This window comes from Pseudochaenichthys georgianus, chromosome 14 (assembly GCF_902827115.2).
Source record: "Pseudochaenichthys georgianus chromosome 14, fPseGeo1.2, whole genome shotgun sequence".
Lineage (NCBI taxonomy): Eukaryota > Metazoa > Chordata > Actinopteri > Perciformes > Channichthyidae > Pseudochaenichthys > Pseudochaenichthys georgianus.
This window is the reverse complement of record NC_047516.1, coordinates 16,454,372-16,480,879: the sequence shown is the minus strand read 5'-3', so window position 1 is coordinate 16,480,879 and position 26,508 is coordinate 16,454,372. Positions and strand designations below refer to the sequence as shown.

The window sequence follows — 26,508 nt, the reverse complement described above, 5'->3', positions numbered from 1 at the left end:
TGTCCCGTAAAGTCTACACCTCTCAGGCAATTGTGCCAAATTTAGCAAGCCCTTCTCTGTAGAGCTGAAATTACACCAGCCCTCACACACAGATCGTGATTCCCCTTCAACCCACCAGCCCACTCTCTTTGAAATTGTAGCCTGCAAGCTCCAGCAAAAACTAATGAAAAACACCAGCAAGCTTTGACTGCTCCACTGTCAACAACGGCACCGAGGTACAGCCTAGAAATCCTGTATTTAAAAAACACCGTTGCACAAAAATGTTTCGAACAGTGAATCAAGCTAAAATAGTGTGGGATCCTCGGTGCAAGCCGAAGGGACTATTCAGTGGACATTTAAATTTCCGCAGCATCTGCAATAAACATGAACAACTAGAACATCTCCTCCTTGAATCCAATATTGACTGTTTGGGAATATCTGAATCTTGGCTAAAACAGTCGTCACCATCCACTCTTGTATCTATGTCAGGATTATAATGTGGTTAGGAAGGACAGACTGAAGGGAAAAGGAGGGGGTGTGCTGCTTTATGTGAGGGATACCTTTACTTGTAGGGAGATTGCACTCCCAGCTAATTTAATTTGATTGTGTTGCTGTGGAAATCAAACTATCTGAGGAAATGTCCCTCACCATGATTTGCCTGTATCGACAACCCACCGCTAAGGTGGATTTCTATGACTAAGTAAAACTCCTGCTGAATTCCTGTGACTCCAACAAAGAGTTAATTATTGTAGGCGACTTTAATATCAACTGGAATGACAAACAAAATAGAAAAAAGCTTAAAACGGATCATCGATAAACACAACTTAATACAACTAATGGATCAACCGACTAGAATAACCAAAACCTCCAAGACTATGATAGATTTAATATTTACAAACAAAGCTGACAGAATAGTTAAAACCTACAACTTCCTGACTGGTCTTTCGGACCATAATCTTGTTCTTTTTTGCCAGGAAACTTACAAAAAAAAGGTTCATGGCCACACCTAAATCCCCTGCCTTGGGTTCACGCTTTATCCCCAAAAACCTGCAACAACGTTTTATGGAGGCAGTGAAAATGGCTAATTGGGCTGAATCTACAGTGCAGGAATTTGATTAAATCTAGAGGCCAACTATTAAAGCAGAGCTTAAAATCCGGACTATCCACTGACAGACATAAATGTACTTATGCTCGTAACAAGGTAACTCGAACAATAAGACAGGCCAAAGCAAACTTTTTCATCAATATAATTGAAGGTGCGAAAGGTAACAGTAAAAACGTTTGGCAAATCCTAAATAAGCTATTAGGTAAACATAAGAAACAGGAAAATAATGCTCTAGGATTAAAAATCAATGATGCCCTGATAAAAGACCCTGCAGTGTTGGCCAACTCTCTAAATTAGTATTTTATAAATAGTACTCTGGGCATCACAAAGCTCTTCCCGCCATCTGAGGTCTCCCATAGCCCGATTGTGGATACACATCCAGTTTTTGACCTGGAGGAAATCACAGAGGTGGAGATAAAAAATATAATCTTAGGGTTAAAAGGTTCTAAGGGGATGCAGAGGATATAGACACCAACTTTATAAAGACAAATATTGACAGTCTAATAAAACCAATTACTATGCTAGTAAATCAATCTATCAGCACAAGTGTCCAAGGTCATCTTTGTACACGGGACAAATACTGAAATAATCTCATCCTGTCTCTCAAATGTATTGGACAAGGTTCAACACTGGCTGAACAACATTTGCTTACAGTTAAATGCAAAAAAATGTGTTTTTAAACGGAGCAGAATTAGAACTAGTCCCCCACTTCAAGTACCTAGGAGTCATACTGGACTCAAACTTGATTTTTAAGAAACATATCAAGAAAGTATCCAATACCGTTGAATTCAACTTGCAACATTTTAAACAAATTAGACCTTTCTTAACCGTCAATGCTGCAAAGTCATACCTCCACTCTATGATTCTAAAAAATTAAAAAATTAAAAATGAATATTTCTATTTTTGCTCCAAATCTAAAACAATCTTTCCAAACTAATTTAAATACATAATTTTACTTTAACAATAAGTCTTGAGTGACTATTATTTACTGTCAGCTATTTCCATAATAGTCGGTAATAACCTTGCCTCTGTGAGAGATGGATTGGGATTTTATTTTTACATGAGCAACAGCCACATTACCATCCTGTGCATCATGTATCAGATGTCGGCCGCTGAAAGATCAGGCATCTTTAAGAAATCCTCTTAAAGGCAGATGCCGACATCGGAGAAGTCGAGGGGGTTAGGCCCTTCAGAGAGGAAGAAGGGGCTCATGTATCTCTCAGGGTGGACAGAGGGCTTATAAAGGTGAAGATGAGACTCTCCAAAAAGGTCCGCACGGGATAATTTAAAGTGCAGGATGATGGATGAACAGTGAAAGAGAGTTCAATGGGATACATAACAGAATACAATTGAATTATGATCACAAACAGCAAGCCCAAATTATTAATGTTTTAAAAACATCACAAAGAGTTTAACAATAATTTGTTTTTTTCAGGGTTTTAGTTTCGAGTTGGCTTTTGGGTAGTGTTTCGGAGCTTGACCTTAGTGATGAAGTGGAAATAGAGTATACTCTGCATCTGCTTTTCTATTGGTCGGATACAGTGACAGAAATACCTGGAAAAATAAGCTCTCGAGCAACAAAAACCAAAAGACAAGCAAAGGGACACTAATTTATGAGAAGTGCTATTTAATTTGGCAATCAAATTCATAGTCTTTATTGTCTTTAGGGAGGCCTGACTTTTCATCTAGCCCCATTATTACGCAACCATTTTTATTGTGTCTTTCTATTTTGATATAGTTATGTGTACCAGTCAGACTCCCAATTGGTGGAATACTGTTGCATGGGTCCAGTGAGAGACCATAACGTTGTGTATCGAATACAAATCACAGGTTGAATTACCAACACTTTTTTCACTTGCTTTTATGGCAAGATAGGGTCTTTGACCTTGGTGGAATTCGTTAGTGTAACACATTCAGGCTTCTTACTGTAAAGTAATCTCTCATTAAACGTTTTTGTCATACTGTAGTTGTGCAGCTGATGATGATTCTAAACATTTGATCGTACAAAACCCTGGTAGGCCTATTACCAACTACCTACAAATGTGTCTTTCTTTAACTTTACCATATCTAGCCACACATTCAGACTGAAGACCAGTGCATTGTTAATGTTACCAGCTGTTTATAATTCATGCAGGCAGTGAGTTGTAACGTTTGAGGCTTACAGAAGATGAGTATTTCGGTCTGTGTTACAGATTGACGCAGGCCTTGTTACAGAATACACACGCCACAGCTTTTTGTTGTCAGTCTGGCCAATTTTGATTGCATTATGTATGGCAAGACATCTGATAAGCCCGAGACCTCAGCCACTGAAAATTGGCCTCAAATGGCTCTGGACATTCTAATAAGGAACCTGTGATCTGATACGGCCGCAGCACGGTGATGTCTGCAGACTTCCTCGTGCTGGCTGTGTTTCTATTTCTCATGCTCCTGTTCATGCTGTTTGCCTTTTCTTTTAAATATCAGCTGACATGTTCTCCCTGACCTCCTGCCTGATATAGAAACTTACAAACAAGGCACACAAACAAACAGAAATAACTCAGAAACCAGCATGTGATTTTAGATCTCGAGATGTTCAGAATTTGAATGTGGGGCCTTTTTCTTATCAATAGTCTTTCATCAGGGTGTTTGGAGAGCATTTTAAAATTAAAATACTGTATCTTTAATACCTCTTGGATTACTATGACAGTAATGTTATCACTTACTCTACTTAAGGGGATGTTCAGCCACATTAGTACCTTCTTTTGTGTGCTGCATCTCCCTATATGAAATGTAAGCAATGTTATCTCTGGCTCTACATTTGCATATTTTAAGCTGCATCAGTGATTTTCCCAGTCTGAGAAGTCATTATCTGAAATGTCATGTTAACATTATGGTAATGTACAGTAGCTCATTAGAGGACAGACTGTACAAAAAAGTACGTGCTCAGGATTTGCTAAGGGAGATTTCAGCGAGGAGTGGAATTACAAAATAGGGTTCATATCTGGTTCACTTTTGAGGACTCTCTACAGCAGTGTCTACACAGCATGATAATATTTTCTGATCTGAAAAACCCCCCTGAACTGGTGTTTGAACATTCTTTCAAGCCAGCTATTTTAGACATCTACTGATTTGCATACAACATAAAAGTACTATGTCATTTATTACAAAAAATGTATACAATTCAAAGACTCTCGGGTCATTTAAATTGATTTTTAGGTTATAGGTTTCTATTTGCGGTACTGACCGTATGTTGCATAAGATTTAAGGTATTTTTTTTACAAATACAAACATTTATGCATATTTAAATGCTGTTTACAAAAAATACTAGATAACACATACCAAAATAGCAAGTACTGAAGATATACAAAGAATTAAAAACAACTGCAAGATATAATAAAGGGGAAAGAGATGTGTCATCACAGTATAAAATGCAGTATTGTCCATAACATTTAATTTAGCTGCATGTTCTTTAGTACATCGCCCTTCATAGTTTATTGTGCGTTGTTCAAGGCCTTCATAGCCTGTGTGAAACTCCTCCTCAGCTTGTCAGGCCTTGATTTGTGGCTCTGAAGTCGCTTGGCTGATCGCAGCCACATAGAAAAATCTTCTTAGCTCTTCACCTCTTGTTTTATAGACTCTGTAGTAAAACAAAAGTATAATAAGAAACATTGCTCTTCGGTATCTGATACATTTTTTTAAGAAAGTAGTGTAAACCGTCTAATAACAATTCATTGTTTGAATCATTTCAAACATTTGATTGTCTCAGGTTCTCAAATGTGTCTTGCATTATAGCAAATTGCATGTCTGGGAGTTTTGAATGGTTGGTTGCACAAAAAAGACATCATGGGGTTTATTCTCTCATTGTCTTGGGTTTCAACAAAGAATGAAAAGAGCAAAGTCACCGTGAAATGATCCCTGCTTATGATATGCTTCTATTATTTCCCCCCTGCTCAAGATTGACTTTTCTTTTGGTCTTGAGCCTAATATTAAGCATGCCCCCGCCCCCGTGTAGCCTTCACACACGACTTCTCCTCTGATTTCAGCAGCTGCCTCCCCCGAGTTTAATGTCTTAACCTTTCTGTGAGCACGTACCCATGTCAGTGGAACTGGCTGCCACCCAGAAACTGTTGACGTCTAACTGGCAGATGCCTCAGGACTTCCAGCTGTGATCGATATGTTAGTGTCTTTGCACAACAGGAGCTTTATATCATCTCTGAAAACCAATTCACCTCTTCAGCAGAGCTCTGTGACCAGAACCCTCGTCTCTTGCTGTTCATGTAGCACATGATGATGATGCTTTATAACACTGGCTCATAAAGACTTTAAGTTGAAGGTATTGGTGGACATGGGGTTGATTCTGTTGGTTAAACAGTCAAAGCTATATATTGCTTTACGGCCATTGAAGCATTACATTTAATTTGTTGGTGGATAAATGCTGCCACCTAAAGGTCAGAGGGCTACCTGTGTATGTGGCTGAGGGCATTTGCAGATTTTATAAATTGATTAACTTGGTGTAAACCTTTTTGTTACCGGTGTGTAGGTTGCCTCACACTTCAATACTTCCATTGCAGCATGACATTGAAATTGATGATGGAAGCATATGGAACCACGATTAACTGAATCTATACCTGTGGCCATGGAGACGCTGTGAAAACATGCACGTCACTTCCAAAACAGTATGTCAGTATAAAGGTACCTGTACATACCCTCAAGTGTTTGTAAACAGTGATATATCTCAATTTCTTAATACATTAAAAAGCACACAAGGCTCACAATTAGAAACGTTCACAGATTTTTATTTACTTAGACTTCGTTCAAAACTAAAAATATACTGCAAAGATTTCCGCTCTTGTTATTATGTAAGACTATGCTGTTAGACAGTCCTCCATCGCTTGCAGCTCCTGTAGTTCTTCACATTGAGGGCCACAGTGAAGGCAGAGCAGTTTTCTGACCCTGGGGATGACAGAGAGGGCGGGGCCTCTGGCACCACTGGGAGAAGGACAGGAGAGCAATACAGAACTATTATTTTCTACCAATGATGTTTGTCAAAATAAGAACACAGCAGAACAGTTGCACATTGTTTAGACATTGAAACAAACGACACACCTTGAAAATGTTTACTTTATGTCTGCACAACTCACTCACCCATTGAAGTGAAGCTGGGCTAATTTGAAGAGTTGTCGACCCAGTTCAATGCTCTCCTTTCCGTACTGGTTCTCAATAGCTACGGCACTTCTCTCAAGGTGTGAGGCAGCATTACTCCAATCGCCTACAGGAAAAATAAACCACCCAGTAAGAGGGTTGCAAAAGTTCAAAAATATTCACATTTGACACCTCAGGATGTCTGATCATTCCGTTATTGTTTTTCGGCTTTTCCTTCATATTTAATATAAGCATTACACTGTTAAGAAATTCAGCTGATTCAAACAACAACATATCAGTGTGCTTGTCCAGTGGCTGCCAGTACTACATTTCTAGTAAAGTATGCCAGGATACCAAATACAATTTCCTTTTCAGAGTGGTTATCTTTGACTCAAAAATTGAGCCTTCCACAGCTAAATAGTTCTAGGGCCAATCATTTCACATAAACTGCTGGAGGTCAAATGACATTAACGATAATGCTTGATACAGTTTGTATATGTGTGAAACAGCATCTGCCTGAAAAAGCACCAATAATAATGGTACATTATAATTAAAGTAAATGAATTATTCTTTAAATCTTCAGTATGTTTCCCTACTGTTTGGTATTGTTATTGAATTATGACATGCTGTTGAAAAATGTGATGTTTTATTGATTGAGCCAGATCCAGCCCAGAATTATATAACAAATCCCCAGAGTGCACATAGAGAGAGAACTTTTCAGGTGGCAAACTTTCAGAAGGTTTAGATGCTCAACCAATCGGTAGAGAGTTCTGTTATTGTAAAAGTTCAACAGCAGGTGTGTATTCACCACAGAGGTCACACACATGATTATTCTCACCCATGGTAGCATACGCTCTGGCCGTAGCATCTTCCAACTCCCCCTGTAACGGATGTGTCTCTGCGAGGCTCAGAGCAGACGGACTCTGGGTCCTCCTCAACAGTCTCAGAGCCTCATCTGACGGAGGGAGGAGCAGAAGAATAACATGAAGGTGTAAAAAAGAACATAGGGAAGAATGGCAGTGATGCATTACTGTATCCACATTTACATTTCGGTTTTTCAGAATCACCTGGCCTCTCTCTTTCCATGAGGTCCACAGCCTTCTTCAGGTCCTGCTTTATTTCCTGCAGCCTCTGGTTCACTTCAGATAACGCCACACAGTGACCGCAGGATGCCTGGGAACATATGAATCCTTTTCCTCTCTCCTCGCTGCTTCTCTGAAAATCATAAAGTGATTCAAATGATTAAGGATGGAACCCTAGAAAGATAGAGAAACTCAGACAATTAATCATGTTTAATTGCACGAAAGAAAATCCACAAAAACCCTTAAGAATACCTACATTGAGAGATCCTTTGCACTTCCCACACAAAAGTCCAGACTGTGGATTGCCTCCAACACTTGAGCACTGCTGTCTGCCCTCTGAACCGTCCTCTTCCTCTGACTGCTGCTGCAGCGTGCAGGCCTCACACTGACACAGGAAGTAGTATTGTTCCTGCAGGAAACACTGGCGTTCTTGGGTCGGCATCCTCCTGCTGTGGGGACCTGAGGGAGGGAGGATAGGGCTTTATTACAGCACCAGTTATAACACAACAAGAACAGTTAAAGAATAACACTGCCAACTGAAAGCACAGTCATTTCAGCTGAATAATGTCAGTGTTTAATCTACAACAAAACAATTAAAAAGCATTGTTTTATCCACACTATATGTAAGGTAATGCTTTTCTATGAAGATTTGTATGTTATGAAATTGGTCAGCACCCTAACAATTATTTTGGAGCAGAATAAGACATTTTCCTACCATAGCAGTGCAGGATTTCTTGTCCAGGAGAGATATCTTTGGCTGCTCTGACAGCGACAGTGACTCCGCTTGCTTTGCTTCTCATCTCAGCTACACTCTCACTGAAGTCTGCAGACAGATGTGTTCCTGTGCTGAACGCCAGACTGGTGTTGGGACAGCAGGAGTGATTCAGAAGACTGAGAGTTGGGAACATCGCCGTCGCAATGCGAATTTCCCTGCTAGACTGCACCGGTGAGTTTTCCGCTCCTGTGAGATGCAAGAACGAGAAAGAAAATGTCAATTTACGATTAGACAACATTCAAAGCTGAAGATAGTATACATTCTTCTATTGTGGATTGTACCATTGAAACAATTAAAGTAAAGCAAAATGAGTCTACCACCAGAAAAGAATAGACAAAAGTTGAGATAATCAGTTCATATGGCCAATTCACTGGTTCTAACTTCACAAAAGTCAATGTTTGTTTTCTTCTATAATAAGAATCTGAATACCTAAAGATGTGAACAAACTGCTTTAATGTGTCTGACTTTAAGTCTTGATTTTTCACTTGGACAAAACTCAATTCACCTGTGTCTTGCAGCGTGATGATTGCCTGAGCGTTACACCTCAGCTGCAGCATGTGCCTGAGAACTACACTTCCCATCAGCCACAGCTCTGAGTTCCAAGCTGCTCCAATACCTCCCTCCTCGTCTGGGGGATGGCTGTTTGCCTGTAAGGGTCTACTAAGGTTCCAAGATGCAGGTGGAGGTCCTGCCTTGCTGAGCTTTAGGTACAGTGTTGCTATGGTAATCGCACTCAGGAAACGCACACAAGGGCTGTGGCGATTCAGGTGGTGTTGTAAGTGAAACACGCTGCGATAAGTGTCACCGTAGTGTGAAGCACAAGGATCGGGAGGCTTTGAATCCCTGGACTCTGGCTCTGTGTGCTCGTTTCTGATTGGCTCCTTGGCCATTTGGATGTTTTTCAACCCCGCCTTTAGTGTGACCCTCAGAGCGAGCTGTGACATCACGCCCATCACCATCAGATCTGCTCCCAATGAACACTCCCACTGGTGATGTTCCTCCCAGGCGTCTCGCTGACAGGAAGTTGAGCAGTATCGGGTGTAGCTGCAGCCCTCACACGGCACAGGACTCAGAGTTTCAGTCAAACACCTGTGACAGCGCCGGTGCTCCACTCCTCCCTCTGCATCCTGCCTTCCTCCTTTACCTTGTACCTCCTCCATCCCTGGTATGAGGACACAGCTGTATGGCCTGTCATGCAGAAGCACCTCCCCAGCTGCTATTCTCTCCGCAGCCACAAGGTGTCGCCCTTTCTCCGGGCTGAAGCCAACAACAGCTTGAGGACAAATCCCAAATGAAAGAGGTCCAACAGATGTCCCTTTTCCTCCGTCTGTAGGATTCTTTGAGTCAGGATTGTCTTTTCCCTTTTGATCTACAGAGAGGTGCCTGAGGCATTGTGTGCGACGGTCCTCTAGTTTGTGTGAAAGATGAGAGGGATAGCCATGCTTTAGAGCTCTGTCAATGTCTTTAAGGGAATCCTGAGGGATAATAAGAATCATTGAACTGTGAGCAAAATATAAAGATGATGGACATTGTAATAACTAATTTATAAGTAAAAACAAGCCTAGGACTGAGTACAGATCTAAAACTAAACCAGGCCTAAAAATATGAAAATAAAACACACTCAATAAAAGAGATAAACATAAACAAACATAAAGATTACATAGAATACATATGCCCTGAACACACGGTCTGTATGTAATGGCTTGCCTGTCCTCCAAATATATATTGCATGGGTGGCCTTGTAAGTAATGCACTTTAATCTCAAATCACATACGTATATGCTCTTGCAAAGCATCTGCTATATGAATGGACTTTAGTGTGAACAGCATGTTAATAATGTGCAGAAAATGTTTGATTGTGTCACTGTTAGGGCTGCTCAATTAATCGTATTTTAAATCGCAATTACGATTATGGCTTGCAACGATTACGAAAACAACGTAATTGAAATAAAACGATTTTTTTTTTTTTAAATTGGTTTTTCAGTTGAATTATACTTAAAGTTCAGTTTTTTCTCCAATTAATGGATGTTTTCAAAGTAAATGGATAATCGTTTTTAATAATCGTGATATCAATTATTGACCCAAATAATCGAGATTATGATTTTTGCAATAATCGAGCAGCCCTAGTCACCGTTTGATCACACAATCTGTTAGATTTCCCCAGGCCCATTTTCACACAGCCAGTAATATATTATGGAATGTCATTTAAGCCATAAATAAATTAATACATAAATACATATATATATAAATATGCCTATGAAATAAATTCTGAAATAAATAAATGAGGCAATAAATATGTATACATGTACATTTAAATACACATTTATTTATTTCAAGAGACTTTTATTTCATAATGACACATTTATTTATTTCAGGGGACTTGTATTTCATAATGACACATTTCCATTACTTATATGCAAATGAACGGGGCGTGGTTAGCTCACAGATCCAGACCAAAGCAACAGCATCACAACACTGACTCAATAGCTCTTGTTTCACACTCCAGTACTCTTAAGTGGTTTGCAAACTGACAATAAACCAAACCGGTTCCGGTTCAAGAACCGTTCTTGTGCTTTTCTGGTTCTTCTCTGGTTCTGAGTCCAGAGCCAGTTCCGGGCTACAGCCTGATTTAGCTCTGGTTCTTCCTGTTTCAGCCGCAGCGGAGCCGCCGGCTCTAAACACCGAAAACCGGTTCTTAGCTGACCCCACTTGGCTGCCAGGCAAGAACCACGCTCACGTCGGAAGGGGGTGAGATTAACCTGAGCCATAATAACAGTTTATGGCGAGTATGGAAAATGAAAGTTGTAACAAGCAGTAGCGCTGAGCAAAGTGACTAGAACGCAACCACACCCTTGTAAAAAAATAACACTTTATAAAGTCAGGCAACACTAACCAGGCTTCGTGTGATTCTGTTTATTTGTACCTTACTTTGACCATCCGTTCACTGTCATTGATCATTGTGGAGAGCAGGCAGAAGTGTTGTTTTGTATTATAGCAGCTATCAGATGGAATCAATACATGGGCTGCACAGGTTGTGCTGTCGGACTATCACAAGTAGAATCATAATGAAAAGGTAAAATGTGCCTGTAGAAAACAGCTTATGCCACAATAGGATAGCAACAAGTAGTCAAGATAATCAGATTAGCTTCGGTTGCTGTTGTATAACTGCTAATTGCGCACTCAAAAATGAATAGCTGCTGATTTGACCAAGCGAACGCGAGAGACGGCTGAGTTGACCTCAGTTATGCAACAGCAACCGAAGCTAATCTGACTATCTTGACTACTTGTTGCTATCCTATTGTGGCATAAGCTGTTTTCTACAGGCAAATTTTACCTTTTCATTATGATTCTACTTGTGATAGTCCGACAGCACAACCTGTGCAGCCCATGTATTGATTCCATCTGATAGCTGCTATAATACAAAACAACACTTCTGCCTGCTCTCCACAATGATCAATGACAGTGAACGGATGGTCAAAGTAAGGTACAAATAAACAGAATCACACGAAGCCTGGTTAGTGTTGCCTGACTTTATAAAGTGTTATTTTTTTACAAGGGTGTGGTTGCGTTCTAGTCACTTTGCTCAGCGCTACTGCTTGTTACAACTTTCATTTTCCATACTCGCCATAAACTGTTATTATGGCTCAGGTTAATCTCACCCCCTTCCGACGTGAGCGTGGTTCTTGCCTGGCAGCCAAGTGGGGTCAGCTAAGAACCGGTTTTCGGTGTTTAGAGCCGGCGGCTCCGCTGCGGCTGAAACAGGAAGAACCAGAGCTAAATCAGGCTGTAGCCCGGAACTGGCTCTGGACTCAGAACGGCTCTTGAACCGGAACCGGTTTGGTTTATTGGCAGTTTGCAAACCACTTAAGAGTACTGGAGTGTGAAACAAGAGCTATTGAGTCAGTGTTGTGGTGCTGTTGCTTTGGTCTGGATCTGTGAGCTAACCATGCCCCGTTCATTTGCATATAAGTAATGGAAATGTGTCATTATGAAATACAAGTCCCCTGAAATAAATAAATGTGTCATTATGAAATAAAAGTCTCTTGAAATAAATAAATGTGTCATTATGAAATTAGTCTCTTGAAATAAATAAATGTGTCATTATGAAATAAAAGTCCCATGAAATAAATAAATATGTATTTAAATGTACATGTATACATATTTATTGCTTCATTTATTTATTTCAGAATTGATTTCATAGGCATATTTAAATATATATATATATATATATATGCATTTATTTAATTATTTATTTAACTTTGGCTTAAATGGCATTCCATACTATATAGCCGAACTGGTTTAAACAGGCTTTAAAGATACAGCAAGTGCCACACTTTCTTATTATTTCTTACCTGGTAGTGCTGCAGATGGTAGAGAGCAGCAGAGCGGTTTGCATAGCAGAGAGACAGCTGCTCCGAGCTTAGAGGATTAACACATATGCCCTTTCATAAGGAGAGGGAGATCACTGGATGTCAATATGTATTTATTTCGACAGTTAGACATGTCATGCTATATAATCACAAATTAATTTAAATAATGGGGATCTCAAAATATATTCAATTTACATTTTCATTATATCATTGCTTCAGCCATAACTTTTCTGAAATTCAACTGAAATTGGAATGTTGGACACAAATATAATGGGTACTTTTTTGTTTTTTTCAGACTCTCTAAATAACCCTAACCCCTATGATTAATGTTTGTTATTTTGAGAAATGAAAAAGTTCATGTGGAGGAGCCGGGTACCCGCTATTAAAAAGTGGCGACAGATAACCTAGCAGTACCACATACATGTATTTTGTTTTTATTTTCTGGCACATAGGGATCAATAGAGTAATACGTGTACTTCACCTGTGAATAGTGCAGAGCAGCTGCAGTGAAGTCTCTGATCTTGAAGCTGGAGTTCCCCCTCTCCCTGCATTTGGCTGCCTGCTGTGCCTCCTTCTGTACGGAGTATGCTGCAGAGATTGACTGCACGAAGTCCAGATCCTCCTGACTTTAAAACACAAATGGAGATAAACTAAGTACTAATCAAGTAGTTTACTAAGTTATTACTTGAGTTAACGTATCTGGGTTCAACATTTTCTATTGGTAATTGTTTACAGAGTTAAAGAAAACCTAAATGTACATTTGCCAAGTTTAGTTAAACGGCCCAATTGAAAAACAAGGCTATGTTCACAAATACTTAATACAAAGCACTTTTAAATAGTTAATGGACCTTTATTTAGTTAGTGACGTTGTCCTCAGATATACACTTTAAACCCACAAGCAGCTAACTACAGCAGTAAGCTAGCTACTCACGTTGTCAGAGTTAGGCTACATTTGAAAATATCATCTATTTCAAGCAGGGTAGTAAACTTTTCCTTTAGCTCGGGGTCAAGTACGGTCCATTTTTGTGCAACATAATCTTGCCACTGGATGCATGGAAGATCCATCATGACCTACAAATAAACCACATGCGCACCGGATGATACTTCTGGGTTTGTTTTGAGTTTCGTTTCACGCGTGCTCACGGCACACAGAGCACAACTGTCAAGGTAGCGCAGATGAAAAAACAACTTCCGATGCCAACCTTCAAAATAATACCCTAACATATAAACCAAAGGGAACAATGTTGATAAATTGCAATGCATTGATATCAATTAAATACTGAGTGTAAAATATCAAGTTATAGTTTTGTTTATGTTAATTAACCGCACGTGTTCTAAACAATTCTATTTGCGTTTCACAATTCCTGACAGACTGTACTTTATTTTGAAGGCTTTACCAATATCTGACAATAATCCGTGTTGCAAATATCGTCTGTCTCTCTTCTCTCGCGATAAATTACCATCTTTTTTACTTGGCTACGCACATCAAAACCTAAAGTCTGCTGGCTTTGAGAAGCACATTACCTAGGAAAATGAGTGTAACACTCACAAATGGGGCAGTTGAAGTAAGCGTACATGTTAATATAATACACTGTTTATTTTATTGACTTGAAATAGTAATACTAGCTTCGAGCCGTCGTTTTTCTGCAACTGTTAGCACTGTCAGCTAATGAGATTTTGTTTTGACAGCTGAATAAAGCAACATTAACATTAACCTACCAAATTGTGAAACGTTTTATGTTATTTAAAGCCAGTTTTCTGTGTTAATGGTGTTAAATAAATACAAGCTTGTATATCATGTATTCAAATATTGACGCAAAAACAACGCTTTATTTATGTGTTGTGACCCTTTATATACAGTCTATGGTTGTGACTCAAATCTCACAATTTGACCAATTCTTCCTAAACATTTGCTGTCCATGTTGTTGACGCTTACCTTCTAGTGGCGGTACACGTATTTGCCACTTCATTAATCTCTTATGCATGTTTTACTGTAACTTGTGTAGCATGGTAATGTGACATGGGACAGGATGGGGCCAGGCAGCAGACAGATACTAACCATGTGTGTTGTTGTCTAGGCCCTGGTAAAAGGCTCAGAGGTGAACAATGCCGTGCTGCAGATACTTGTAAGTAAACTCTCACTCTCTGCATGGCCTCTAACGTCTATGCTGTCTCTATACAGTAAATACAGCCATGCTTATATGACGATTATTATTAATGTTTATATTTTGTTTACTGTACTATGTACACAGGGCAGTTGGATTTCTGATGTTACTGTCAAATGAGTGTGATAATGTTGAGCCTTGTTTTTTGTACTCCATTTGTGTTTGTCAGAACATCCGTCAGGTGTCTACTGGCTCTCCACCCAGGTACCGGCTAAGGATGAGTGATGGCCAGCACACTTGGTCTTGTGAGTATCTTGTAGTTGCCAAGTCTGTGACTGTGGGTTTGAAATGTTGGTAGAAAGTTGTAATGTCATTAATTATTAAGCAATAATTAGTTTTGAATTATATACGGTCTCTTTTTTAAGAAAATCATGCCTAAGGAGATAATCTAGAACCAGTTATGGATAAATAAGTTGTCATCTTTTTTTGGAATGAACATGAATATGTTTGTATGTGTTTTGAATGTAGCCTTCCTACTGGCTACACAGTTAAACGATCTGACAGAAGACAACCTGGTACCGAACAGTGTGTTTCTGGTGAAGAAGTCCATCAACAATACATTGACAGATGGAAGGTATGTGTTTTCATTTGCATTTCCTCCATGATTCCTTTTCTATATTTATTTGGTTCTTGCCCTTAATTTAGACATATTTGAACTTCCAGGTCTGTGGTGATTTTGTTGGACATGGAGATGTTGCAGTCTGCTGAAGAAACTGGAGGGAAGATTGGAGATCCCACTCCATATGAAACAGTTGGTATGACTTTTTTTAAATGCACATTCATGAAGTCAGGATCCATTAAAAATGGCTTTCATGTTCCTTATGGTGTTTTTGAACTTTCAGTTAAGATGTCATCTTCACAGGAGTCTGTCTCCAGCACCTCTGTCCCGGCCTCCCTTCCATCTGCAGCAGAACCTGGTCCCTTTAAGTGGAACAAAAGCAGTGAGTGTACTATTTAAAGCTATCGTGTATTTTAGTGTTTTGAAGCCAGTAAAGTATTGACAGTACCAAAAATATATGGGTTGCTTTTCCGAGCCACTGCTTGCAAGGCAGAGACTTTAGAATAAATCTTTGTCAAACACAACAAAACAATGCCTCCAGAGGCCCTCTGCTTGTGATATTACATGTCATTTAGATTGATACTACTCATTTGCTACAGAGATTACAGTCATTAAATACCCCACTGATGTAAACAAGTTCTAATTTCTTCATTTAGCCGAGTTAGAAGCACTGAGCATAAGGGCTGTGATTGAGGTGAATACAGTTTTGTTCACAAGAAGTCACAGAATGAATTATTTGTTCTGAAATCATGCAGAAGGAATTCTTGATTGATATTTACTTTGAATGTGTAGTTTTCAATGTATAACTTATTCACCATCGTTTAGGAATAAAATGTTCTTCTTTTTAGACAATCAGTTATTACATTTCTCAGATCTCAACATATTTTGTTGATTTTTCTTATTTAAGACAGTCATTATTAATCTCCGTTGCACTGTGAATATGGAGTTATTGAATGATAGTTGCACAATAACAGGATATCTTAGGATTGATGAGATTGTTGTTCGTTTGGCTGTTATTTTATAGAAAATCTCTATACTCAACCTCTCATGTGACCAACAGAGGGAGCCATGTACCCTTGGAAAGAATAGTGCTGATGATAGATTTGCAGTTCTGTTTTGGTTTTCCTCAACAGTCTTTGTTTTTCAATCGCATTTACCATACCAAACTTTAACCGGGAATATAGACTAAAAATATCATCCTGGCATCATTCTTTTGATACTCATTGAACTTCAGTGTTCAAATTCGGTAGACTGAGCGTCAGTTAAGAACAAGATGAAACCGGATCACAAAGCACAGCATGGTATTCAACCAGGTGGAGGTAATGGAAGACTGCAGCTCCTTTGCTCTATTTTCACATCACACTTTGCACTTTTATCCTATTTATTGCTCACCTATCAGAGCAGGAAACTATCTTATCCACTGGCCTCTGCAGCTGGTGGACACAATAACTTACACCTTTGACTCTTTTACCACCGGTCAGCTTTTTATAACAGAATGGGAAAATGATGGTTGGCGTTCTGCCAAAACGGCTGGTGCCATGTATCATGCCGAACGTAGCCTGTGTTTTATTGGGTGCTCTTTTGTTAGCTGAGTCTTTGTTTCACTCACTTGCTTTCTACCACCAGCTGCTCTCAGCATCCACATTGATTTTGTTGTGTGGCAGAAACATACCCAATAGTCCTCCTCAGTGGAGGATGTAGGCATGTGGGTGGATAATGAGTGCTTGGTATATGTTGTTCCTTTGTAGGTGTTTGTCTGCACATGTGTGTGTATATGTGTGTGTCGTGGCTGAGGGAGATGTGTGGGCCGATGGCTCCTCCAGTTCATGGCTTCATGAATATTGTTTTGTGGACTGAATTCCCCTCATAGCGATGCACAGGCAGACGGAGGGGGAGAGAGAAAGTCAACTAATTTGACTGAGCAAAGATGAGGCTTTGCATTAAGTAGTTCATCAAACTTCCTCGTTAGATCCTTTGAATCGTGTTACCTCAGAGATCGCGCCAAATACAGCAAACTGGCTGCTCTATTTAATTGTTCTGTTGATGAAACACTCCTGCATTCTTTTCTACAGCCAAAAACAAGCCTTATGCATAATGTCTCACTAGTAAGTTGTATCTCCTACTGAATGTGTTTAATTACTTTGTTTTTGTTAATAGCAATGCGATACATTTGTGTGCCGTTGAAATATTATTAAGTGCCACAAATGATTTGTTTCCAATGAGCTGTGAGTGTTAAGACTGGGTAGGGTCCTGTTTTATCAGAGAGTCGGGGTTCAAGCCTCTTCACAGTCCTTCAGCTCCTCCCAACAGGGAATGTGAGAGAGAAGGAGGCAGAGTTGCAAAGATGGAGGAATGGTTTTAACTGGACAATGTGGATTTTAAGAGATGGTTACCCCTCATGACGCACATCATCTGCCTGATGCCTCAACAGCAATTACAGATCTATTGCTGCATTAGAGCATTGTAAAATGAACATCAATACACAAATACATGTGGTAATTACTAAAATAATATAACAAGCCATAGAGCCCAATCATGTAAAACATTCTTCCGTGACGGTGTGCCTATCCTAAGCAGGCTCAAGCTAGATTTAAAAGACTAATACAAATAATCTGTGAATCTCTTTAGGATAAACATTGTGCCTGAATGAGCCAGTTGGAGCAGTTTGTTATGATTTAATATGTGATTCGGAATAAACACGGATAATCTTTTATGTTTTCTGCATAAACATGAAAAATTCTCAATGTACAGTACAGTATTACAATTATTCAATAATATTACTAAGTCTTAACATATAGCTGTTTCTACAACAGTCCACTGTCTGCTCTTGTACTGTCCAATCAGATCAGCCGATCAAGCACGAACAGGTTCTGACTTAATGGTGTTGCTGTGCCTTTAAAAATACTTCCACCTACAGTAGGATACACCTTTGGTTCCTTCCTTCTTGTCTTTTCTGAGACATATCATCCTTAATGATGAAGTTGATCAATATCCAGATCACGGTCCAGAGGCAGGAAGCGAGGACGGGAGAAAGCGTAATTAGCTGAATGTAAAGCTCGCCCTATCAGCCACGGGGGCTCTGATCTGCAGGGAAACCTGACCTCTGGCAGCGCGGACTGGGAGGATTTTCCCCTGATGTCAGCAGACTTTGATGGAATCCTTTCAAATATTTTCAGCATTTATTATTAATGTACATGTATGGATAACTTGTAATCTCTGTCAGTCATAAGTGACATTGTTCTCCCTTAAATACAAAAATATTACCAATATTAATATTCTGTATTGTTTTAAAACAAACTAGTCTGTAAGCACTAGGTGTGGAGCCAAAGGTCATGACACAGTCGTCACTGACGTCTCTGTGTTCCCATTTAAATATTCATCAGCAGCAACCCCTGAAATAGACCACCTTAAAACTGCTTCGCAGATGATATTTAAATTCTAAAAAGAGATCTGCACTCGCTGAAGTGCAGTTAAAAAAATTATTCATTATTCATTACTAACTATTCTCTGCAGGTTTCTTTTGTCCTCACAACTCTTTACACTTTGGCACTTATTCTCTGAACACGCTCTCGCTTTCTTATTCACTTTCTCTATTTATGGCCTTTTAATTTTTTAATTTTTTAATTTTCTCTGCTCCTGTTGTATCCTCACCATCAAGCACTCTCCTCAAACGGGCAGCGTTGAATACGTTAGTGGCCGACATATTAGGACTCTGTACTCGTCTTAATCACCAAAAATGAGGATTCTTGATCAATCTCTGTGCCCCGCTCTTTGCTCTGTTCTTCTCCCGTCCTCGCCCATCTTCACCTCGTCTCTTCTTTCACTACATGCCTCTTTCCTTTAAACACTCCATCCGAATGGCGTGTGTATGAATATTGATGTTAATTACCCCTCGCCTGAAAATAGCTGTTCAATCTGTGATTCCCCCAAGGATACATGAAACACACACACACACACACACACACACACACACACACACACACTAGGGCTGTACCCGAATATTCGACTATTCGAATATTCGTTCGTTGGCCAACTATTCGGGTTTCAATTTCATTATTCGGATATTCGTTTTTTTTTTTTTTTTCAAACAAAAAAATATTTTTAAAAATAAAATATTTTTCAAACAAATTAATATATTTTTCTAAATGTATGCTATTAATAAAGGCGAATTGCCATATTCTTATACTATATTTATACTTTTGAATTGCACTGTTAAAATGCGGAAATATATACAATCTCAGCCTGTGCTCCTGACATTGCGTTCACTGTTCACAGTCACAAACGCAAATGGCACGCTTCATCTCGCTTCACCTCGTTTCACCCATAAAATGCCGAAGACTTCAGCTGTGTGGGACCATTTTAAATTGGACGACGGTAAAAAGAAGGCAGTGTGCCAAATATGTGATAAGAAACTGGCCTACCACGGTGGCACAACAACTCTGAAAAGTCACCTGGATGCTGTAACCTAGCTTAGTTTAGCTGTTGTGAAGTTGCCATGATGAAGCTGCTTTATCCGCCGTTTAAACAGTAACGTTAAACATGATAAAAACGTGCACTTACTTTGCTTGGAAAATAGTTGCAAGCAAGCAACCGAATTATTTTTTTATATTAGTTTTTTAATTTTATCAGCATAGTGAAAATAATAGGAGTAATGTGGGAACATCTGGGGCTAAGGCAATTATTGGCATAAAGTTGAGTAGCTCAGCCTAATAATACATTGTGGCCATAGGTGCATCCCCACGCATCCCAGCCATCAACATCCTCAACAATACAGCAGACCCTACAGTTAAAAAAAACGATAACGGAGAAAAGAAAGATAGAGATAACAGATGCCATAGTACATTTCATCGCTATGGATATGAGACCCATTTACATAGTCGAAGGCGAAGGCTTCAGAAAATTAATAAAGAAGATGGAGCCCGGCTACACTGTCCCCAAACGCTCCAGTATTTTAGATGCCATGTCTCTGAAGTACAGCGATCACCGAGACCAAATTGTAACTCAGATTGAAAACTCAACTGCCGTAAGTTTTACAACGGACATTTGGACCACCTCGGTGCGTATGGAGGCGTATATGGCTGTCACCTGTCATTTCATAACTCGCGAGTGGAAACTCTGTAACTTTGTTTTGGAAACCAAAGTAATGGAAGTAAACCATACGGGAGTAAATATTGTAGAACAGCTTGGAGAAGTGGCGGACGCCTTTGCCATTCCGAATTATAAGCGAGTAGCCGTTGTCCACGACAATGCCAGCAACATGAAGCTGGCAGCTGAAATATGTGTTTTGTATCTTTGTTTGACTGTTCAGGTTGTAAAATGTTATAGACGGAATGTGGAACCAGATTTGGTCCCCGGGTGCTGCGCTGGGTTAAATGCAGAGGACACATTTAGTTTTAATGTTTGCGAGTACTGATACAATAAATACATATAAATCGTAATAGTATGCTCTATCTGCGCTTCTGCTTAACAGCGTGTTGTCAGGTGTCTCGGATTCGGAGCGTGTTATGAAACCTTTTGGGGAAAAAAAAAAAATGTGAAAAAAAAATGTATTAAAAAAAAATACAAATCTCTCCGCACCGAATATTCGAATATTCGCTGCTGATTACTACCGAATATCCGGAGCCCGAAAAATGGTATTCGGGACAGCCCTAACACACACACACACACACACACACACACACACACACACACACACACACACACACACACACACACACACACACACACACACACACACACACACACACACACACACACACACACACACACACACACACACACACACACACACACACACACACACACACACACACACACATACACAAGATACTGCACACCAGCAGGGGAGGGTATCATCGAGGTGAGTTGCTGTTATGCTCCAGAACAGGAGCTTATATCAGCGGAGTGGTCTCTGTGGAATTGCACCTTTTTATCCCTGACAATTCTTCCCCTCAAATGCTGTTCCTCAATATGATACGCCATTCAAGCCAAAATGAGAAATTGAGCAAAATATATTTTGACAACAGCCAACTATCTAGCCTGAGTCACTGCTGATGGGGCTGATTCAACGTTATTGTGGGAGGTGAGAATAACACCTTGCAATTCTGTAGGCCGGTCGGAACTGTTCAAGTTTGCTGGCATTGTCATTTTTTAAATAAATATAAAAGATGATCTATTTAGAAAACAATGGGAACTTTTTCTTATCTTTGCATTTGTAGTTGTGTTGGTCTGTCTGTGATTTATTTTATATTGAGTCAAAGTAAGGTGGATTTAGTGCACACCTACCTAATCTTGAAAAACATTATCAACCTAGTAATTCATTGTAACACTGAGTTTTATTGATTTGATATAACTTGTATTTTTATGTATACAAGTGAAGGCTTCCTCATGTATTCATACTGCTAAACACATTACTGCCTATTTAAAACATTAATTTGACCTTTTATATAAGGTATAATACCCTCTAAAGATTTTGTTTTACTCTGACACAGACTCGTGAATGTGGTTAGGAATGTATATTTTATGTCAGTACTGATATTCAGATATTTCATTCTTATTTTTCCAATGACCAAAAGGCATACTGTAGGTAAAGTAATTAAAACATTTAATAATCAATGGGCAGTATTACCCTAAAACGGTTTCATTCATTGGCACAAACTTTACAAATTAGTAACTCTACAGGGAGATCTGTGCGGAGAGTTTAATTTTCTCAGGCAGTTTATCATTTGGCTGCTGCTCAAATGATCAGATAACAGTACAACCACTAATGTTTTATAATGTGAGTGCGAGTGTTTCATTAATTCCACATTGCCTCTTGGAAAATCCAGTAAGTGTTCTACCAGTTACGTACCCTTATCATCAAATTTAAGTGGTTAACCTCATCTACTGTGCATGCAAACTTTTGCATGTGCTTGGAGGTTATTTAGCAACTCAAGAACTCCCAAAAAAAAGAGATTTAGTAAGAACACAGTATGTGCAAGTGCATCTGGTCACAATTACAGTAGATATATGAGCAAAAGAGTCAATGTCATATTTTTATATATTTATAATTCTGCAAATATTACAATAAACTCACAGCTATTTTGCGGCCCGGCAGTAACACCTCGCGGCCCGGTACCGGTCCGCGGACCGGGGGTTGGGAACCCCTGCTGTACACAACATTACACACTTTGTTAGGGCAGCTGCAGAACGTACCAAAAGTTGAAGAAAGTGATGATATTTTGGGAAAGCAGCTTCAGATTGAGCATGTCTGCATTGTGGGCCACGTAGGCTCCACATTTAGAATTTTTTTTTTTAAGCTTTGAAAAGTGTAATTGCTCAATAAATGTATTAATCTTTAATCACTATTTAATTTTCCTCTTGTACATTTGGAGTACACATATTCAGGAACGAGCTAACTTTGTTTCCCTGCAGACCGTTCTCCTCCACGAGGACAGGGAAGTGGTTTTGTGGGAAAGTCACCCATGAAGGCTTCACCCATGAAGGCATCATCCATGGGGGCATCACCTATGAAGGCTTCACCCATGAAGGCATCACCCATGGGGGCATCACCCATGGGGGCATCACCCATGAAGGCATCACCCATGAAGGCGTCACCCATGATGGCTTCAACGTCCATGTTTTCACCAATGAAAGCTTCACCATTGAAAGCTTCACCAATGAAAACTTCCCCTCACAAGTTTACACCCACAAAGGGTGGCAGCACTTCTCCAGGTTCTTCAACAAAAGTGATTCCAATAGAAGGCCTCAACCCTTACCAAAGCAAGTAAGTTTAAGTGTGTGTCCATTTCTAAATTTTCACATACATGTACAGTAGTTTTAAAATTCTTTAAAGGTCCCCTATTATACTGTTTTTCATCAATATATTATAGGTCTCAGATAAATACAAAACATGTCTCTGAAGTGTTTGCCTCCAAATACCAAACAGATCATGCATTGCAGCATGCCATAATCCCCTCTGTTTCAGCCCTGTTTCAAAAGTGCTGATTCTGTGTCTGTTACTTTAGATGAAAATAAGGAGCCACTCCCCACGCCCCTCTGGGAGATATTTGGATAAAAAGAACACAATGGTGCTCTAGGAGGAGATTCAGGTGATAAGGTGTGGGGGGGGGATACCTTGGTTGGTGATTGGCTAATGGCTACACAAGCCAACAAATCGTTATGACATCATAAAGTGGCCAACATCTGATCAGCTCATTTTCAGACAGGTTTTTATATAAATGGATCAAGAAGACAAAAAGTGGGCACATTTTTTTTCCTGAAACGTTCAGAGTCTCTTTGCACAGAGGGGACACATGTTGATGTATAAACAATATGAAAAAGTGGATTTTGCATAATAGGTGACCTTTAAACAAAACGTAACTTTGCGAGGAAGCTGACTTGCATGCATTTCCTCCAAGATTCTAGGCAAACAATGTTTTTTTCCTTATACTCGTTATAACAATTTCCTCTCATGCTGTGACTCTACTTTCCTGTTTGCTGCTATTTCAGAGAATCACTTTGGGGCATGTTTTAAAATGTGTATCTTTATGCCTGCGTGAGCATTCAGTTGTTCTTTACCAATGCCTATATGCTTGTGTGTGTGTATGGATTTTGCGTGGGCACTCAGCACATCTGCATGGAAATGAAATGACCAATCTTTCCTCAGAAAGGTAGACTTTAACGGCAGGTACTGCTGGGTCTTTATTGTCTGCTGCTGAGGTTTTGATTCTGCTATTTTCCCTGTTGGGGATTTGGCCAACATCGTTTTGTTCCCCCCCCCCCCCCCCCCCTCTTGCTTCTAATCTTTTCATTTAGCTTAAGTCTCTCGCCTTTAAATTGGCCATAAAATACAAGGGCACCGTATAGCGAGATGTATTTACCCAGATTGAACTAAAGGTAACCTGTCAGCTCTCTCTCATGTATGAACTCTGATATTGTAGCCCAGTTTGAAATTGCAAGCTGTAAAGTTAACTGTGCCTCTAGGTGTTGTAACAAACTGATGACTGTTCTAACTTTGAAGTTGGGGAGTACCTACAGTGAGCAAAACAGATTACTTCAGCAGCTGTGTTCTGCTACGTATGTTAGCATGAAAAGAAAGGCGCGGGTGTGTGGGATGCTGTGTTTGTGTACATGGTCTTATATGGCCATTTGCACAGCTTTCTCATCCCATTCTGCCGCTGTTAAGTAATAGCATCTAGAGCAGAGTATAATTGGCTTTTGGCTGCCATAAACCTGGGTGTAGCAGTCTTATCCATACTGAGCAGGGAATGAGGTTCACTCTGGGCCAGCAGCTGCTCTCATGATAGGGGATTTTATTGCAGGCAAAGTTATGGTATGAATATCCTCAACTGCACAATTATCAACGCAGTCAAAAAGCTCACTGCTGCATAAACTGCCGAGCTAGGCAGGCTGTTGTTAAAAACAGAACAAGAGGCATATTTGAAATGCATCCCGGAGTTGGCAGATGAACACCTAGTTTACTCTTTGAAAAGAAAGTTGCTGGGTGTTTTTTTTTTCTTTTCTTTTATAAAACTTTGAAAAAAAAAGGAGACACTCATCCAGTTTCCTTATGTAAGAGTTGTGATGCTCATTAACAAAAAAATAAGCTTTTAATATTGTCTCTGCAGCGTTCTTTACTGTTTGGTTTGACCTGAAAACTTCTACACTTTTAATTAAGTTGAAGAACATAACTGTGTTGGCCTAAGACAACTTCATTTTTTTTATAGTTACGTGTATACCCATAAAATAAATCTGATTAAAGGCATTCTCGTTCATCCTGCAGGTAAAATATTTGAAAAAAAACGTATGCAACAAATGTCTTCTTTAATGTTTTCACCAGGGCCATTTGGGCTAAGTCAACATCACTTATTGCACATCGCGTGATTTACCTTATCTTGTTGACATATGCTCTGATTCATTATGATACGCTCTGTGTGTATTCTTAGATGGACTATCAGAGTCCGAGTCACCAACAAGTCCAGCATCCGCACCTGGAGTAACTCTCGAGGAGACGGGAGGCTTTTCTCCTTTGAAGTACTGGACGAGAGTGTGAGTATGTTTATGTTTATTAAGGATCCCCAGTAGCTTTTGCTCTTGACAAAAGCTACTCTTCCTGGGGAACACTTCCACTTAAAACAATACAACAATAATAAAACACTAATACAACAACATTCAAGGCATAAGTCCTGACATCATTAACAACATCACCAATATCATCACGAGTAGACGAGTGGAGAGGCCTGAATATCAGTTTTGTGCGTGCATGTCAAACACATGTCACACATGGCTGTTTTTGGTTTTATCCGTGTAACGAAATGTTGTTTGATGGAAATGTGCTGCTCAACAGGGAGAAATCAGGGTCACAGCGTTCAACAAAGAAGTGGACCAGTTTTTCTCACTAGTGGAGCAAGGCAAGGTGAGCAGACCCCCCCCCCCCCCCTCACCCACACCCATCCTTACTGGAAGTGATAAGAGTTTCTTCCCTTAAAAATAAGCTTTAGTTATTTTGTTACACATTATTATTCCAGCTTCGAACGATGGAAAGAAATGTTTGTATTTGCATTGTTTCAGAAGGAGCTTTGAAGCATTGCAGCCATTTCATTTCTTTGATGAAGTTGACAACATTAAGACAATATCTAAAGGCTGTACAAATCCACAAACAACTTGCAGAGTAAGCTTCTAAGCTCAGTTATCCATATTTTATGCGCATAACGCCTCAAACTAATATATCATAGGTACAAGAGTGCCTAACAAACCCTTCTGCAAAATCCTTTAATGCCTTCAGGACTTCTGACCAATGAATGAGCCGGAGGCAAGTATTAGAGGATTTTGTGGAAGGGATTTATTATGTCGTATTTTTCTGAAATATATGCTATATATTTGAGACATTTACAGCATTTGAGAAGACATACAGTATGAGGCCAGGAGTATGCTGAGAACAGTGGGAACAAACTTCTGATGTGTTGATATTGTTTTGTTTGTTTGTTTGCTGATATTACATCTATTACCAATGTATTGAAATGGCTACCAGTCCAGCAGGCTGTGTTATCCATGGAGGACGTGTTTTATAAAGTTTCTATTCCAGCATTAGTAATCGATACAGAGATAATTATAATTTTGCGTCAATATGCTCACTCCTTCTCTACATATTAGAAGCGAAGCAATCACTTTAAACACCGGAAACAATGGGGCGAAGAAATGCACAGTTTTTATTGTGTCTTAATCCTGGTAGTCATGGTGATTTATTGCTAATGTTGTGTCCTGGCACTTTTTCTTCCTGGATGATCACAACGCATTTCGGCACATCATCTCCCTCTACTTCATTGTCAGACTTGCAATCCATTAGAAAAACCTACAACACAAACAACGAAAC

General features: G+C 39.5%; 2 protein-coding genes across 3 annotated transcripts in view; one reads left to right on the top strand and one right to left on the bottom strand.

The window, feature by feature from the left end:
* Positions 1-5,843: 5,843 nt before the first annotated feature.
* On the bottom strand, positions 5,844-13,589 carry smyd4 (SET and MYND domain containing 4). 2 transcript variants are annotated; one of them, XM_034099949.2, is made up of 10 exons: positions 13,363-13,589; positions 12,913-13,057; positions 12,414-12,503; positions 8,568-9,537; positions 8,003-8,248; positions 7,544-7,746; positions 7,252-7,420; positions 7,044-7,160; positions 6,209-6,332; positions 5,844-6,052 (listed from the first exon to the last, which is right to left on the bottom strand). In XM_034099949.2, exons 1-10 carry the CDS (start codon positions 13,497-13,499, stop codon positions 5,929-5,931), a joined length of 2,325 nt encoding a protein of 774 aa, XP_033955840.1. In that variant the 5' UTR covers positions 13,500-13,589; the 3' UTR covers positions 5,844-5,928. The 2 variants fall into 2 exon arrangements, with proteins under 2 accessions (XP_033955840.1, XP_033955841.1); XM_034099950.2 differs by having other exon boundaries at positions 7,273-7,420.
* A 293-nt stretch (positions 13,590-13,882) lies between these two features.
* LOC117459026 (replication protein A 70 kDa DNA-binding subunit-like) overlaps positions 13,883-26,508 on the top strand; it is a 63,331-nt gene continuing 50,705 nt past the window's right edge. Inside the window, exons 1-9 of the mRNA XM_034099857.2 lie at positions 13,883-13,996; positions 14,510-14,557; positions 14,766-14,841; positions 15,065-15,170; positions 15,260-15,351; positions 15,439-15,537; positions 22,569-22,920; positions 25,082-25,184; positions 25,483-25,551. Coding sequence (XP_033955748.1) covers positions 13,964-13,996; positions 14,510-14,557; positions 14,766-14,841; positions 15,065-15,170; positions 15,260-15,351; positions 15,439-15,537; positions 22,569-22,920; positions 25,082-25,184; positions 25,483-25,551 — 978 coding nt within the window. The 5' untranslated portion in view covers positions 13,883-13,963. The remainder of the gene's footprint in view (positions 13,997-14,509; positions 14,558-14,765; positions 14,842-15,064; positions 15,171-15,259; positions 15,352-15,438; positions 15,538-22,568; positions 22,921-25,081; positions 25,185-25,482; positions 25,552-26,508) is intronic.